The 17,298-nt window shown below is 39.0% G+C and overlaps 1 protein-coding gene across 1 annotated transcript in view; it reads left to right on the top strand.

Annotated features, from left to right (window-relative positions):
• Nucleotides 1-16,840, top strand: part of FAM19A1 (family with sequence similarity 19 (chemokine (C-C motif)-like), member A1) — a 564,472-nt gene extending 547,632 nt beyond the window's left edge. The window contains exons 4-5 of the mRNA XM_011970901.1: nucleotides 10,015-10,139; nucleotides 15,707-16,840. Coding sequence (XP_011826291.1) covers nucleotides 10,015-10,139; nucleotides 15,707-15,724 — 143 coding nt within the window. The 3' untranslated portion in view covers nucleotides 15,725-16,840. The remainder of the gene's footprint in view (nucleotides 1-10,014; nucleotides 10,140-15,706) is intronic.
• The last annotated feature ends 458 nt before the right edge of the window (nucleotides 16,841-17,298 follow it).

Below are 17,298 nucleotides of genomic sequence, written 5' to 3' on the forward strand. Positions count from 1 at the left end.
TTACTGTAATACATGTTACACTGTTAACTTTTAGCAAACTTTACTTTTGTTGAAAACCTTGTAAGTTTGGGATTTTAATTATCCTTTGCTATTAATAAAACCTTGTTTTGTCCAAATTAGAATTGGCACGATGGCTTTCAAAGGAATAGGGTACACTTTTTTTTCTTCTTAACTACTTGTATATCTCTCTCTTTCTTTCTCTCTTTGAATTTGTCTCTCTTTGACTTTCCTTTTGCCTCTGTCTCTTCCTCTCTCTGCCTCTCTCTCTCTCTCTCTCCTTGACTCCCTCTGTCTCTTCCTCTCCATCTCTTCCTCTCTCTCTTTGCCTCTTTTCCTCTCTGTCTCTTTCCTTTCTCTCTCTCTGCTGGTCTTTCCTTGCCTCTGCCAGCTGCTTATGCTGCTGTTCTCTCAACCACTGTGTGTTGGGGGTGGGAGTCTAAAACCAGCTGTAACCAAGTGTCTATGTACATGAACTGATCTGGGTGCCCTGGCTTACATGTCACCTTGTGCCATACCTTTGAAACAAGGCATCTGTCCAGGCTTCCTTCTAATGGCCAACCTACTTCTAATGCTGGCCAGTCTGTCTTACACAAAGTTTTAAGTTTTCCTGGTGTCATAGTACTCCATAATCTCCCTTAAATTCATTTTTGAAATTTTTCAACATAGTTCCTAGTAGGGTGGGCTTATTTGTGCCTGACCTATGCTTCTTCAAGACAAAACACCACACTCACACCACATGCACACCACAAAACAAAGAACAGATAAAAGGGCACACACACACTTTTGCAGTTTGCACCAAACCAAAATCAAAACCAAAATCAGAGTATCCAGAAATCCAAGCCAGGTCAAAACCAAAACCGAAGTATCAAGCAATCCAACTCAAGTCAAAAATGATAACCAAAGTGCCGGTACAGGCACACTGTGGGTGATCAGGCCACGCTTCCACTCAAATGGAGTGGGCAGGTTCCCAAGACCAGTCCTGTCAAGCAATTCAAACCAAATCAAAACCAAAACCAAAACCAAAGTGCCAATAAAGGCACACCATGGGTGATCAGGCCATGCTTCCACTCAAACAGAGTGGACAAGTTTCAAAGACTAGTCTTACCAAGTTTTAGATGTCCAGATTCCAAGTGCTCGTTCGTTCCTGGAGGTCAACCACTGCATTGATCCTCCACAGAGGCCTGCCACACACTGCTCTGGCGAGGCATCCCACTGGGGCAAATGCTTACCTGGGAGCACTCTCAGGATCTGTGTTGCTCGGGCTAGTCAGAGTCCCCCACAGGGATGTTCCACAGGGCAGGCTTAAGCTGTCTAAGGAGCTGCCTCGACCATCTGCCATTCACCTCACTTCCTGGTCAGGAAACCAAGAAATGTAGCAGGACAAGCTGCAGACAAAACTCCTCAGACACTGAGTTAAAGAAGGAAGGGGTTTATTTGGCCAGGGGCATTGGCAAGACTCCTGTCTCAAGTGCCGAGCTCCCTGAGTGAGCAATTCCTGTCCCTTTTAAGGGCTCACAACTCTAAGGGGGTGCATGTGAAAGGGTCGTGATTGATTGAGCAAGCACGGGGTACACGACTGGGGTCTGCATGCACCGGTAATTAGATTGGAACAAAACAAGATAGGGATTTTCACAGTGTATTTCTATACAATTTCTGTAATCTATAGATAACATAACCAATTAGGTTGGGGTTGATCTTTAACTACCAGGCCCAGGGTGCGGCACCGGGCTATCTGCCTGTGGATTTCATTTCTGCCTTTTAGTTTTTACTTCTTCTTTCTTTGGAGGCAGAAATTGGGCATAAGATGATATGAGGGATGGTCTCCTCCCTTATTACAAGAAACTAAATATTTTTGTTTTCTGAAAGTATTTGTGTTTGATATGAAATTTATTTTCGATAGTAATACAACACAGAGAATTCATGGACTCAAAAGTCAATTTAAAAAAAAAAATTCTATGAATGCTGAATACAAAGCTAGAAGGCACTGAGTGAGCATAATAATGATCAACAACAACAACAAAAAACAACGTGGATTTTATGGTGAAGCAAGCCTGAGTTTTAGTGTTAATTCCTGCACTTCCTACCTGTGTAAGCTTGGGAAAGTTACTTAATCTCTCCGGGCTTCAGTTTCCTCACTTTTAAAATGGGTTAATGATAATACCTACTTTATAGGGTTGTTAACAGCAGCAAATCCATATGGATCTGCAGCAACCTCAGATTCTGCCTCCTCAGAAGAAAGAACTTGACTGAATGACTTAAAGCAGAGGGAGAGACCAAGGCAAGTTTTAGAGCACAGGTGAAAGTTTAAAAGTTTAGAGAAGGAATGAAAGCAAGTAAAGTACACTTGAAAGAGGGACAAGCGAGTGACTTGAGAGATCCAAGCACACAGTTTGACCTTTGACTTGGAGTTTTATAAGTTGGCTTACTTCTGGGGTTTGTGTCCCATCTCCCCTGATTCTTCCTTTAGGGGGGTTGTCCACGTGTGTAGTGACCTGCCAGCACTTGGGAAGTTGTAAACATGCTCATTTGAGGCATTTTTCCCTTATCAGTTGAGTGTTCCTTCAGGAAGTTCTGTTAAACTCCATCATTTTGCTTTTTAGTGTACATGCTTGAGCCCACTCATCCAACTCCTGAGATCTTATGGGGAAGTTGCTGATGACCAGCTTCAGGTGTTTTCTCTCTGTTGGGAGACGGCCTTTCCCTGACACTGTCTGTGACCAATTATTATTTTAGAGAGACAGTTTAACAACCACCTGACCGTCACCAGATGGTTGCCAGGCATTCCTGGTGGGGGGTCATTTCCTGCCCTGCTCATGTCAACCTAACTACCTACTTTAACAGAGTTACTGCAAAGACTGAGGTAACACATTTAAAATACCTAACAGAGAAACACATAGGAGCGCTCGATAAATGCTAATTAATCTTTTTATTATTGCATTGACTATCTTAGTTCAAAATATTTAAGAATTATTTATCTTTATATTTTTCTTAGGTAGGGGTGAGAATTTTCTTCTCTCTGAAAGTTCAAATCTGTCTGTTGAAATGAAAGGACAATAGATCCACAGAGGAGAAAGTATGCAAATGTGTTAACATGTACATAGACATGGGAGTACCACAAATGAGAGGCCCCAGAAGAGCTGGATGACTGAAATTTTTATACCACCCTGAGGTTATGGAAAGAATAGGGGCTTGGGTCTTCTCAGGAGGAGGAAGCGGAGGTGGCATCACTGGTTATGGGATAATGGCAGGGGCAAAACCTGGCAAATAAAGGCTGCCTTCTTATGCAGATAAAAGCCCCTCAGGTGTCTTGGAGCACTCTCAGAAGAAATAAATGGTAGCCTGTGGTAACGGTTTCTCTGTCAGACTTTAAAAGTGTCAGACTTTGAGTCTTCCTTTTGCAGGGGTGGGGGCGTTGGGCAGTGCTCAGGGAAAGCCCATTTGCATCCACTCTTTACTTCACTAATGTAGATTTCTTGTTTAGATACAAATCGTCCCCACAAAAGACAGCATTTCAGAGCTATTTCTGTGTCTACAGCCCCTCTGAATAGCCATCTGAAAATATGCCAAAGAAGTAGTTGCAGGGGGTGCATATTTGGGTTCCCATCACTTATCATAAGTATCTCCATGAGACAAACTAGCATTGATATTAGCTCGTTTAATTAAATCTAGTAGATCAATTCTCTTTCAAATAACCTGAAGGTTTTTAGGTAGCTTTCAGTTTGGGTGAAGAGGAGGCAATTTTGAAATTCTCTCGTTGTAAATTTTTTAAAAATATATTACAGAAAAAAATGAGTTTATGAGAAAATTATGATTAGAGAATGTAGCTTTGTAAACCAAAATAATAATAATAAAAGTCTGGGATAGGTCTCGATCAATTTGGAGGTTTATTTTGCCAATGATGAGAATACACCTGGGAAAAAGAGACACCAGTCACTGCAGGACTGTGGCCTGTACTTTTTCCAAAGAGGGTTTTGAGGTCTTCAGTATTTAAAGGGGAAAAGTGGGACAGGTGGTAAGGAGAACAACAACAACAAAAAAAAAAAAACACAGAGGGAAGGTATGTAGTAAGGTGAGCAGTCACATCCTTATGAGGCTGTATTAGTCTGTTTTCATGCTGCTGATAAAGACATACATAAGACTGGGTAATTTATAAAGAAAAAGAGGTTTAATGGACTCACAGTTCCATGTGGCTGGAAAGGCCTCACCATCATGGCAGAAGTGAAAAGCACATCTTATATGGTGCTAGACAAGAAAGAATGAGAATCAAGCAAAAGGGGAAACCCCTTATAAAACCATGAGATCTCAGGAGACTTACTTCCGTGAGAACAGTATGGGGGAAACCACCCCCATGATTCAATTATCTCTCACAGGGTCCCTCCCATAACACATGGGAATTATGGGAGCTGTGATTCCAGATGAGATTTGGGTGGGGACACAGCTAAACTGCATCAGATGCTTTAATGAGGGATCACTAAATCTAAATGTTGCATGTGAAAGGAGTAGGCAGAGGAACAGTCAAGTATGGATTCGTCTTGTGTGTTCAGTAAATCTGCATTTTACATGAGATAAAGTAAACATAGAGTAGAGGAAGAAGTGTAATATGCATTTGTCTTGGGATGGAGAGAGGGATGATTTCTACTCCTGTCTTTGTCCTGTACCTGTGAAGATAAGAGACCATGGAGAGAGACATGTGGCCTTCTCTTGCAGCTATCTGTTCAGAAGCAAAAGGAAGGATTTGTGTGTGTGTGACTCAGTTCGCAAGCTTAACTTTTCCCTTTGGCATAGTGAGTTTATTTTATTTTCCTTTCACACCTTGACCTGGAATGTAAAAGGATATATATGAAGATGGCCGTGTAATGTGTCAATCAGAAACAAAATTGTTCTAATAACATCTTCAGAAAAGCAATACCATGAAGAAAACTAAAATATTTAACCCCCATATATACGTCTTTGACATATTTTAAGATGGCTGTTCAGAGGGCTTATAGACAGAAGTAGCTCTGCAAATCTGTCTCTAGTGGAGAGGATTTGCATCTGTAGAGGAAAAAAAGTGAAGTAGACAACAGATGCAAACAGCTTTTCTCTGAAGCCCCCACCTTGTCAGTATTTAGAAAAGACTGACAGTCTGACACCCTGCTGTTCTCTTTGAGGGCTGCTACCTGAGAAGTTTCATCTGCATAACAGGACCACCTTTGCTAGCCAAATTTCTCTTTGCCTTCTTCCATAACCTGCTCCAAGCCCTTATTCTTTCTGTAAGCTCAAGATGGCATAAAAACATCAATCATCTTGCCTTTCTTTGGATTTTTATATTTTGAATGACTCTTTTGCACCTGTGTGCACATAATTTGTATGCCTTTTTCCCTGTTAATCTGTTTATTTTTATTTTGTTTTATATACTCAAATTAGCAAATCTGCAGGTTTAAACTTCTCTACAACTGTAAGAATGAATTGGATTCTAATAAGCCAAAGGGTAGAGCAAATCATCCAACTCTATTTAGAAGAGGCAACTCTAATGTGAATTTTTAGATATTATAACAGGTCTGAGGACATTTTTCTTCTTAGAAAGACTTTTACCCCTATGAGCCAGTGGATTTTTACAACCTTGAATTAAAGGTGATGCATGGGTTTGGAGATGTATTTTTTCCTTAATGTCTACATTTTCATTTAGGAGATATTAATGCTTAAGACAAAAGGAAGCTGCTTTGTTAGCTTGCAACAAAGTAGATCAGCTCCAAGAGGGCACAGAGCAGCCTGAAGGAGGGCTTAGAATGAGGCAAAAAAAAAAAAAAGAAAAGAAAAGAAAAAGAAAAAAGAAAAATGCGAAAAGCTGACCTCACTGGTGGATATGCATTATTCGCATGACTGTGAAAAAAGGGTGACAAAATGCTAAGGTGAAGGACTGTTGGGAAAGGCAGTTTCTTCTCATGCTAAGACCAAAGGGTTTCCATTCTTGATGGTTTAGATTCAGGGCAACAGTATTGAAATATTAGGTGGGCTTTAAGTGGATACGCATCAGAAATGGTAGTAAATGTGACTGGACTGTTTCTGATTACGTGCTCACCCAAAGGAAACTTCAGATTATAGGTTTTCAATAAACACTGGCAAACCTTGATTTGTATCTTATGTATGTAACTGGAGATTTTACAATTTATTCTTGTTCCCTTTCAGTAGTGTATGTTTTTCTTGCTGCTATAACATGTGCTTCTCTTATGTAATATTGTCATCTCTTCATTCACATAAATAAAGTATTTTTACCCATGACAAGAATCTTCCTTTACTCCACGCCCAGATACAGATCACTGCCATCAAAAACAAAACAAAACAAAACAAAAACCTTTACACTCTCAATCATTCTATACCCTGTGGAGGATTTGTGTCTTCTGTTAGAACTCTATGTTTTACCACAATATTACATTGTCTTACGTATGAATAGAGCTATTTAGAAGATTTTATCACCTATGCTTACTGGCCATATCCAATGGAATTGCATCATCTGTAATTTGGTCTGGTTCACATTTAAGGTAAAAATTAAATATGGCAAAATTACCCTTGAGAAATTTCTTAAATTGACAATATAATAGAGTAGACATATGCATATAGAATCCTACTGTCACCTTAAGGGAAGAGCCTGAAGCACAAAATGTAATTTGAAGAGTTTATTTGAGCCAAAATTAGGATAGCTGCCTGGAAGACTCAGACCCAAGTAACCTTGGATATGAGATCCACTGGCCATAGTTAAAAGCAGGTTTTTAAAGGGGAAAAATGGGGATTGGGGCAAAGTTTTTATTAGGAATTCTCATTGGTTTACAGAAATAACATTAATTAGTGATTGGATATCCATTGCTAAGCTATAGGGCATGGGATATGGTGTCCACTGAGGCATTATTAGGTTAATGCATAGCTATTTGCAGCAATTGCAAGCTATCTCCTTAGATGATTGCATGTCTCTAAAGAGAGGAAGCAGGGTGTGATTGCTATCTCATTTTATACCTCCCTGGGCCTAATAATTTGAAAAGGCTCACACTCCTCACATAAAAGTTCTTTTCTTTCCTCACTACATAATAATTTTATTCAAAGTAAAGATTGAGGAACACTGAATTCTAAAGAAGGGTAAGTTCGAAGTAAGAAAAGCACAGAAGGAAAGCCTAAGTGCAGAGAGATGTCTGGATGTTTAAACCATTCTGCTTTTAAGTCAGCAATCTCATCCTCTAGTCAACAGTGGATAGAGAGAGAATTTCTTTTCTTTTCTTTTTTTTTTTTTTTTTGAGACGGGGTCTCGCTCTGCCGCCCAGGCTGGAGTGCAGTGGTGCAATCTCGGCTCACTGCAAGCTCTGCCTCCCGGGTTCATGCTATTCTCCCGCCTTAGCTTCCCAAGAAGCTGGGATTACAGGCACCCACCACCACTCCCGGCCATTTTTGTTGTTGTTGTTGTTGTATTTTTAGTAGAGACGGGGTTTCACCATGTTAGCCAGGATGGTCTCGATCTCCTGACCTCGTGATCCACCCACTTCGGCTTCCCCAAGTACTGATTACAGACGTGAGCCACCGCGCCCGGCCAAGAGAGAAAATTTTAATGTGCTCCTGCTTTGCTGTGGGGTTTACTCCATCCCGTTTTAATGTTAATCCTCTGTGATGTTATCATATTTCATTTGGCTTCTTTGTCGTTATGAGACTTAAACATCATGGTAGAGAGCATCTTTGGAACATGGGGGATGGAGGGGAGTGAGTAAAGAATCAGGGTTCTGGTCCAGTGTAAAAACAGCCAACCAGAAAACATCGTGAGACAAACACCTGGCTGACATTTTGAGGATTCTGCATGGGAAAAGCTCAAGTGGAGTTGGGAAGAGCTAACACAGGGAGGAGCTACAGAAATGACTGGTGCTTGTGTAGAAATCGTTTTTCAGTCAAGGCGTTAAGGGAAATATAGAGTTTCTTGATTTGCGTTGAGTGAATCTAGTCACTGGTTCTATAAAATTTTGTTATCAGAAAACCTGTGCTGTAAATATTTAATACGTACACTAAATTCATTGCCAGCTTCCAATTGTGGTCATTCTTTATATCGTCATGAAAATTAGGGCAGTTTTATCAGAGGCTCAACTTTTCATAGTTCCCCCCACAAAAGGTAACCACAACCCATATCAACTATACTCTCAATGGTAAGGAAATATTTTCATCTAATATTACTCTTGACTTTTATTTTGCAACTTTTCTTTTGTACTTTCAGTCAATTCATTTTTTCTTTTGCCAGGCCTTTGAAATTCTTCAAGGCCCTAGGCTGAGGGATAAACCCTAATGCTTGGTGGATAAATTGGCCTTTCTGAGAAGAATTCCTCAGTCATTCTGAAGAATATTGAGGCATTTTGTCCCCTTTGTTGAATAGAAATAGTGCAAGTTCTATGCTCTACAAAAGCTAACAGCACAAAAGTTCCTCAAGACCCAAAAATTAAGTGTAGGGTCTTCATCTTCTGAAATTCTGATGAAAAATCAAAAGGCACGAGGGCAAAAGGCAGATTAATAAAAGAAAAGACATACAAATTTATCAATATGTACATAAGGGAGAATCACAGTGATTACACTAACCCCCTAATGGCATATAAAAACTTATATACTATCTTGAAGTTACATGAAGAATGGGGACTCCGTGCATGGCCCAAAAGAGGTTATGATGATAAATCAGGTTATATGGCAAGACAGGTTAGGGAAGGGAGAAAAAAGGAGGCCTGGTTAGCAATGTTGGTCTCACAGGTAGCAGCCCTCAGAGAAAATAGATGGTACATATTTATTTTAGGCCTTTAAAAGTTTCAGACTCTCAGTTAATTTTTCCTAGACTGGACAATGGGGGCTTCAGAGAAAGCCTGGTTGTATCAGTGCAGATTTTCTGTATAGATACAAATCTCCCCCTTGAAAGAAAACTTTGCTGGGCTACTTCTGTTTGCTGGCTCTCTGAACAGCCATCTCACACTATGTCAAAGAAGTATATTTTGGGGTAAAATATTTTTATTTCCTTCATGAGTCTTCGTCTTCCATATGCTTTCATCATAAAAAAATAAAAAATAAAAAATAAAAAAGATTTTTTTAATTGCCTGTGAGTTCTTCCTGTCCATGCACAGACAAAATCTAATTCACTGAGACCATGATATTGCAGTAAAGAGTTTAATTAAGGCAAGGCTGGTCACATGGGAAACCTGGAGTTTTCACTCAAATTAGTCTCCCCAAAGCCTTGGAGGTTAGGATTTTTCAAGGGTAGCAAGGGGCTAGGGAATGGGGAATGTTGATTGTTTGGGGATGAAATCATAGAGGTCTGGCAAATGGTCCTCATGTGCTAAGTCAGCCTCCAGGTGGGGGCCACAGGACTGGTTGAGTCCTGAGTGCATGGGTCTCAGTGGAGTCAGTTGGTTGCTATAATGCAAAAGTCTGAAAAACATCTCAAACAGTCAATTTTCAGTTCTACAATAGTGATGTTATCTACAGGAGTAATTGGAAAATTACAAATCTCGCAGCCTCTAGAACCATAGCTGATTATCATTTAACTACTTCTGTATCTTAAGAGAATTCAGGCCTCTCTCATAGTCCTAACTTTGTGGTCTTTCATTAGTTTTACAAAGGTAGTTTACTTTTGGGAAGGGTTATTATTATCCTTGCTTTAAGTTTAAACTAAATTCCTCCCAAAATTAGCTTGGCCTATGCCCAGAAATGACCAAAGATAGCTTCAATGTTAGAAGCAAGATGGAGTCAGCTATGTTAGGTTTCTCCTACTGTCATAATTTTGAAAAGGCAATCTCAAGCCCTAACAAGACGCTCCTTGATGAAACCAGACCACATAATTATATTTGCATTATAAGACATAGAGATTAAAATCTTATTTTTCTTAATAGAATTTTCTTAACTAGTCACGGAGGATTAAAGAGGACTTAGTGTGCTTCCAAGAACATGGAAATCTGCAGAGGGACACAACGTCAGTGTTCAGGTTGTTTGGATAAGTTTCAAACACAGTTGTTTCCTGTTTTTGCACAGCCTCCATAGTGATTGGGAAATGGTGGTGTGAGATGGAGCCTTGCCTAGAAGGAGAAGAATGTAAGACACTCCCTGACAATTCTGGATGGATGTGCGCAACAGGCAACAAAATTAAGACCACGAGAGTAAGTGCACTTATTTCAAATGTATTTTGCATGTTACAGACTGTACTATTTGAGTTTGGGCTGTGCAAACAGCATCCACAGAAGCTTTGCACAGGAGAGAAGAACGATTCTCCTGTGACAGAAAGCCTTCTTAACTATGCAAATCACTGTCCATCTATGAATGAGGCATTAGAGATTGAACTTGACTTTTCCACACTGAGCAGTTTCGTGTTTCTGTCACAGACTCATAAATTAAGTTGGGTTTCCAGCCAGAGGGGAGAGGAATCATGAGGTAATTATTCAGATAACTCATCCAACATCTATAGTGCTCAGAATGATAATCAAATAAAGTTCCTCCCTAATTCATCCAGATGATTTGCTGAAAGGGTCTGTGTTTAAGTACACCTACATAAGCCATTTTCTAATAGTTCTTTAAAAGAGTTCTGTGATGATCTTTCAGAGAACTGAAAAGAGTTTTGGGGCATGAATAAATCATTCTTTGATTTCTCTGGTTAAATCAGGAGTGATCTTCTAAACAAATAACAACCTTCAGGGTGGGGTAATCCGACCCATCAGAATTGGTGTCCTGATGCTGGAGCACGGCCCAGCTAGCCAGATATTAACCCTGTAGTTACTGGACAGCCCTGGAATCCTAAAGGGGACAGGTATGGGAGATGCTCCGGATGCTTAAGACAGTAATTATATATCCACTAATAAAAAAGTATGTCAACCTGACAAGTGTGGTCATATGTATGTGTACCAATTGAGTATCAGCCCTGTTTCTCTCTCTCTCTCTCTCTTTGTGTGTGTGTGTGTGTGTATGTGTGTGTGTGTGCATGCCTGTGTGTGTTTTAATTTACAGGAGTTTTTTTGAGAGAGGGGGCTCTCATTCTGTTGCCGAGGATGGAGTGAAGTGGTGTGATTATAGCTCACTGCAGCATCTAACTCCTAGCCTCAAGCAATCCTCCTGCTTCAGCTTCCCAAAGTGCTGAGATTACAGGCATGATCCACCACACCCAGCCTATGGAGTATTTTTTAAAGCAAGCTCCATTGGTTACAAATCCTAGTATGCTGAACTTTTATTCTGCCAAAAGTCTGATGTATTTGAAAGGATGTCTCTGTTTCCTACCCCTTATTATTAATCTTGACTTACTCTTCCTTCTCAGCATCACCTTTTCAATAAATAAAATTGGTTCTTGCATCTTTGTAATGCAGAAGACAAAACTAATGCTACATAATACTATATAAAATTTATTTTTCACATATAAAATAGGTGAAAACATTTTGTGTATCAAATTTCCTTGCCTATTTGGACCACATTGACCAGTAGTAAATGGCCATATATTTCCAGCTTGCTACCAGGAGGAACCTCTGAACCACCCTAGCTTGCTAACATGCATCTGTCTGTGCCTGAGTAGCTTAACGTGGATTATCCTGTTTCATTTTAATGAAACACCTACAAAAGACATTATTCAGAAATATGCCTGGTTCATGCAACTTATCCACAGAAACCATTTTAATTAACTAGTGGAAGGTGGGATATTAGGTTTCCCTTTGGTTACCTTTTGCCTAAAAATGATTCTTCTGAATAATTTGAAGTTGCCCTCACAAATTGGTTTGTTTTAAGCTATTCTGAATGATGGCCAGTATGATTGGAATCTAACCACCTTTGTTTTAAGCACATTGCTAATATATTTCCTGCCAAATCTCTTTATTCTAAATAACTGATTGCCCTTTATTGAAGGCAAGTCTTGCTCTCATGTTGTCTCCAGATGTGAAACACAGTAAAGAAAAATAATTCAAGTCAGGATTTAAGTATGTGAAATTCCAAGAATACCAACTAGGAGACTTTTTGGAAGACAGAATATAAACAAAACAAAACGAAAATAGAAGCAGAAATTGTTAATGCTACTTTTTTGAGACCAATGTAACTTTCTTTTATTTGGCCTCTGTAGAGTACATTTTAAAACCATCAGGTGTGTTGCAGATGCACCCTAGACATTTTCCAATAATACAGGAGTACTGTGCAGGATCCGATCACAGTAACAGAGACTGGAGCACACCATTTGCTACCTCCCTGGGTGGGCTGAATTCAACCCAAGCAGCTGAATGGACGAGATAAATAAATTACCATTGCAGTTGGTTTGAAAACAGAGGATGTACCTGTTCTGACATGTACATCCATTTCAAGCAAGGAAATAGGAGACTACTCTACAGCCATGTGAGCTGCACACCAGTCAGCTGAGAATTCTCAAGTCTGTCCTTAGAAAAGGAAAAAGAGGACACTGGAAAAGCTGTACTTTTTAAACCTTCAGAAGACTCAAATGCTCCTACTGACATACATCCTCCCTCCTCCCTCCTTCTCAAGAAATTCACAGTGAAATAAGCACTTTTAAACACAAAGGGCACCAATGAAGTCCAGATAATGTATACAGGAATCATCTATTCTGTGTGAATGGTGTGTCAATGCCAGTCCTTAGATCATGTGCTCTGAAAACACATTTTATATTAACTTTTCTTCTATACCTTATGTATTCTTCTCCATCAGAGCACAAATATGCTTACTCACTTCAAATATTGATTCTAACAATTTGACTTTAAAAATGGTTTAATTCACAGATGTACTTTAATTATTATGAGTCACATGTTCTCATTGTTCTGCTGTTATCAACGAGGTAAAAAGAAAACTACCTCTTTTGTTCTTTATTGTGTAAGACTAATTCAAAGAGAGTTCAGTCAGGATAAAAAAAAAAAAAAGTTGGAGAAACACACTCATATTGTTAATAGCAACTGAGAGTTTCCTTCATACTATTACTTTAAAAGTAACTTCAATATAAAGATAATCACGAGAAAGCTTCCTGAGACTTCATTCTCTTTCCTATAAAAGACTGTTCCAAACCTTCATCTTTTGTAGGATACTTCCAAAATAATCATCCTGAACAAAATTCTTTTCGAAATGTGGATGAATAATGTTTCAAAGTATGATCTAATTTAAAACTTTATGGTGTTCATTTTTTAAGGAAGGTGAAGAGTAGAAATGCGGTGGTTCATCACCAGACACCCCAGAACGTCTGGACTAGCCCAGGTAACAGGCCACAGTCTAAAGAAAAACCTCAGGAACAATGGATATGAGTGACATTATTACCACAGAAGGAAGGAGAAAATATAGGTGGAATTAGGCAAAGCCTTTTCTTTCAGGAGATTTGAAATAACTTTTTAAGAGAGGAAGACACCTGGATGCCACCCTATAGAAAAGAAGCATTCACATTGAGAGGTTTTCCAAGACCCAGCCTGGAGTAGAATAAATCTGGCAACACACACACTTCTGGGGAGAATCTCAGTACATCTGGGTGAAGTTTCATGGCCAAATTATTCCCCTGTGTCTGCTTGATCATTGTTTCAATTGCTTTATTAAATCGCTTTGTTGGTACTTAGGAGCAAGACTAACCAACCAAAATATCGACTAGAGATTTTGTTCTTGCAGTTTTAGATACCTATTTATTTATGTCTTTTCTTTAAATTATATCAAATACATAAGTTTGAAAGTTGGGGAGGCTCTATCTCATGTATTCAGATACATGTCTATACCTTGTATATTCAGGAACTACGACTTAATTTAGAAAGACAGACTTCCGCCTTAGAGATGTAAAAATGAAAAGTATCTGAGACAGGTTTTACTCAATTTGGAAAGTTTATTGGCCAAGGTTATGAATGCATGATCTAGAGGTAGGTCTGTGCCTTTCTCCAAAGATGATTTTGAGGGTTTTAATATTTAAAGGGAAAAGGGTGGATATTGAGGAAAGAAGCAAATTTTTAAATGTGTGGTTGGGTAAGAGACAAATAGTTACATTCTTTTGGTCTTTGACCAGCCTTTCACCAAATACACCATTTACATGTGGGTAGGGGGTAGAGGAAGAGCCACCTAGGCCTTCATCTAGCTCAGTTAATCTGTATTTTTACATCAGAGGATGCAATCAGATATACATTTGTCTCAGATGAGCAGAGAATGACTTAGAATTCTGTCCTTGGTCCTGCACCTGAGAAAACAAAGTATCAATTTACATTGCCAGGGTAAAATTCAACAGAAAGGTTTTAGGGTAAAATTCAACAGAAAGGTGTTAGGGTAAAGATCTGGGACCCACAAGGAATTTCCTTGTGGTAAAATTGTGAGTGAGGTATGTGGCTTTTGAAAAATCTGTCTAGCTGTATCATTTGGGAATAAAATGAGAGGCAGGTTTGCCTGACATCATTCCCAGCTTGAATTTCCCTTTGGCTTAGTGATTTTGGAGTCCCTAGATTTACTTGCCTTTCAAAGACAAAATAAGTTATTTGACGATGGGATAATGTCAGCTAAAAACTGAATGTCAGTTATTTGGAGGCAGGAAGAGGAAGAGAATGAAATGAGGAGAAAACCAGTTACTGGAAAAGACAAATTAACAGGTTAAAATAGCAGAACATAATCTGGTGTAATATCTTGGGAAGTAGCAAACCACCCTGGATTTGCTTCATTCCAGTATGTGAATGTCTCTCAGACTAGTGAGAAAATCAACAGTTAGTACACAATGTAAAGTCAAGTTTTATTTCCTAAAAGGAGGAGGTAGAAGACCCCAGATTGCACACTTAACCACTATAACCATCTTGTCAAATCGGTGTTTTCTGTAACTGGCCCAACACAAATCCACCTGCCTAACTCTAAAATCCTTAAATGGACTTCTACCTCTAGCCTCAGAACACTCAACTTCTAAAACTATAAAGAAGTAAGAGATAATAAAGAAAAATGCCATATTTCCTAGAATTCTAGAGTAGAGGTTTCAACTCTATTAGAATTGTTATTTATGCTTGAAATTAGTGGTTCTCTGTACATGTGTCCCTTTGAATATTTGAACCTTTGGTACCCTATTCAAGTGGATTAAAAGACATCTACAGCAACAGAAATGTAATCTTGATTGCCCTTGAACACTGTGTCATTGAGTAGAACAGTTTCTCACCTTGCACAGGAACAGATTCTCATTAGTGTGTTCCTACACAGACGTGGTCTAACCTTGGCAATGACCTCACCTCATGCCAGCCCTCTACATGTTACAACAGGCCAACTTCACAAGACCATGGATTAACTTACTCAGTTCAAATTCTCATCAGATAAACACAGGACTGATTACATAACATGCAAGGCCAGGTGCAAAATGAAAGTGCAGGGCCCTTGTTTAAAAAGTATTCATAATCCCAAGATGGCAACAGAAGAACATTAAACCAAGCAGGAGGCTCTTTCCAGGATAGGGCCTTGTGCAACTTCATAGGTCACATGCCTAGGAAACCAGTCCTGGATAGGCATTGTTCCAAGAGTCTCACTCCTTAGGAGTGCCATCATCAATTCATTGCATTGATAAAAAATATGGTAGCCTATCAATATGATTTGATCACCATTTGAAAATGACTGCTCTAAACCTTAAGATTTTTGACTTCAGATCATCTGAAAAAAAGCAACATCCTGAAGATCCAAGGTGTCCTCATTTTCTGCGTAATCACATTTCTTTGTGCCTTCATTTTGCACTGTTCTCCCTGAAATGTCTGTCTTTCTTTGGTTTCAGATTCACCCAAGAACCTAACAGAAGCATTTGTGGTAGTAAAGGAAAACCAACCCTCTGGAAAATACATTTTGAGAATCTCAAACATCTCACATATATACAAGCCAAATGGATTTCTTACTTGCACTTTGACTGGCTACCAGATAATCACAGTGCGTTTACTGTGTGTAACGAAATATCCTACAGTGAGAAGATGCAGCATTTTGGCAACACCATGGAAAGTGGGCTTTAAAAAGGGTTTTCTCAGTGCAATTTTTGGGGATCATGAAGAACGATCAACTGTCTTCTAATTTGAATCTATAGTTACTTTGTACCATTTGAAATATATGTATATATATATATAATATTTTGAAATATTATCTATTCTCTTCAAGAAATGAACAGTACCACAGTTTGAGACGACTGGTGTACCCCTTTGAGTTTTGGATGTTTTGTCTGTTTTGCTTTGTTTTGGTAGTCATTTCTTTTTCTAATGGCAAGGAAGATATGTGCCCTTTTGAGAATTCAAGATGGCACTGACATGAGAAGGCCAGCTACAGGTGGACTCCTGGAATTTGAGGCATCATAATGATACTGAATCAAGAACTTCCTTCTGCTTCTACCAGATGGCCCAAGGAAGCACATTGTCCTGTTTTATTACTTTCTACCCTGTGCAATATTAGCATGCAAGCTTGGCTTACATAATCATACTTTATATTCAATTGATATATAATAACCGTTCTAACCTCTTCCAGGAAAATATTTTTAGAACTACTAGCTTTTCCACATATAAGAAAATGAGGATTCTTAAGGGAGCCACTCCACCATGCTATTAAGACTCTGGCAGAGTTATGGGTAGGATATGGATCCCTACATGAATAAGTCCTGTAAATAAAATGTCTTAAGGCTTTGTATAGCTGTCCTAGACTACAGAAATGTCGTCTGATTAAATCCAAAGTCTGGCATCGTTAACTACATAGTGCTGTAGCAACAAGTCTTACCATGGCATCTCTTTCTATGTTTGGTTTGCTTTTTCCAAGAGTATTCAGATCTCCTCTTGTGAGATAGGAAGGCTATGAAAGCAATTAGGTTTCAGGATGATCTATGTGACCAAATGTTGGACAGCCCTATTAAAGTGGTAAATAACTTCTTTCTAAACCTACCTGTCTTCTTTATTTTGCCATTTATTTTTACCGAATCAACCTTAACCAAATCCAGAGAATGCCCTGCTCAGAGACTCATAGTCAGCCAGAACTTTTCCCATAAGGTCTTTGTTTCCATTGTAGCTACTATTTCCATTGTTAATATTTTGAAAATCAGAAATCCATTACTATAACTGCAGTGTCCTCAGTCAGCAAGCCGAAATGTCAGATCCCATTATTGGGCTTTCGTAGTGGTTGGGAATAATAGATATGGGGCTAACCCCACCAAAAAATGAATGACCTTTTTCTTTTCTTGAGAGTTACTCAGCTAATGCTTATAAGAAGTAAATATCTACTTAAGTTCTAGTTTTCCTGGAGATAGCATAATCATACTTTCTGTTCCAGTCATCTTGTAAGTGTATCAATTTTTATGCAAAATACATTCTCTGGAATGAATGTTGTTATGGCTTCTTA

Source organism: Mandrillus leucophaeus, unplaced genomic scaffold (assembly GCF_000951045.1).
Source record: "Mandrillus leucophaeus isolate KB7577 unplaced genomic scaffold, Mleu.le_1.0 Scaffold121, whole genome shotgun sequence".
In the NCBI taxonomy this organism is placed as follows: Eukaryota; Metazoa; Chordata; class Mammalia; order Primates; family Cercopithecidae; genus Mandrillus; species Mandrillus leucophaeus.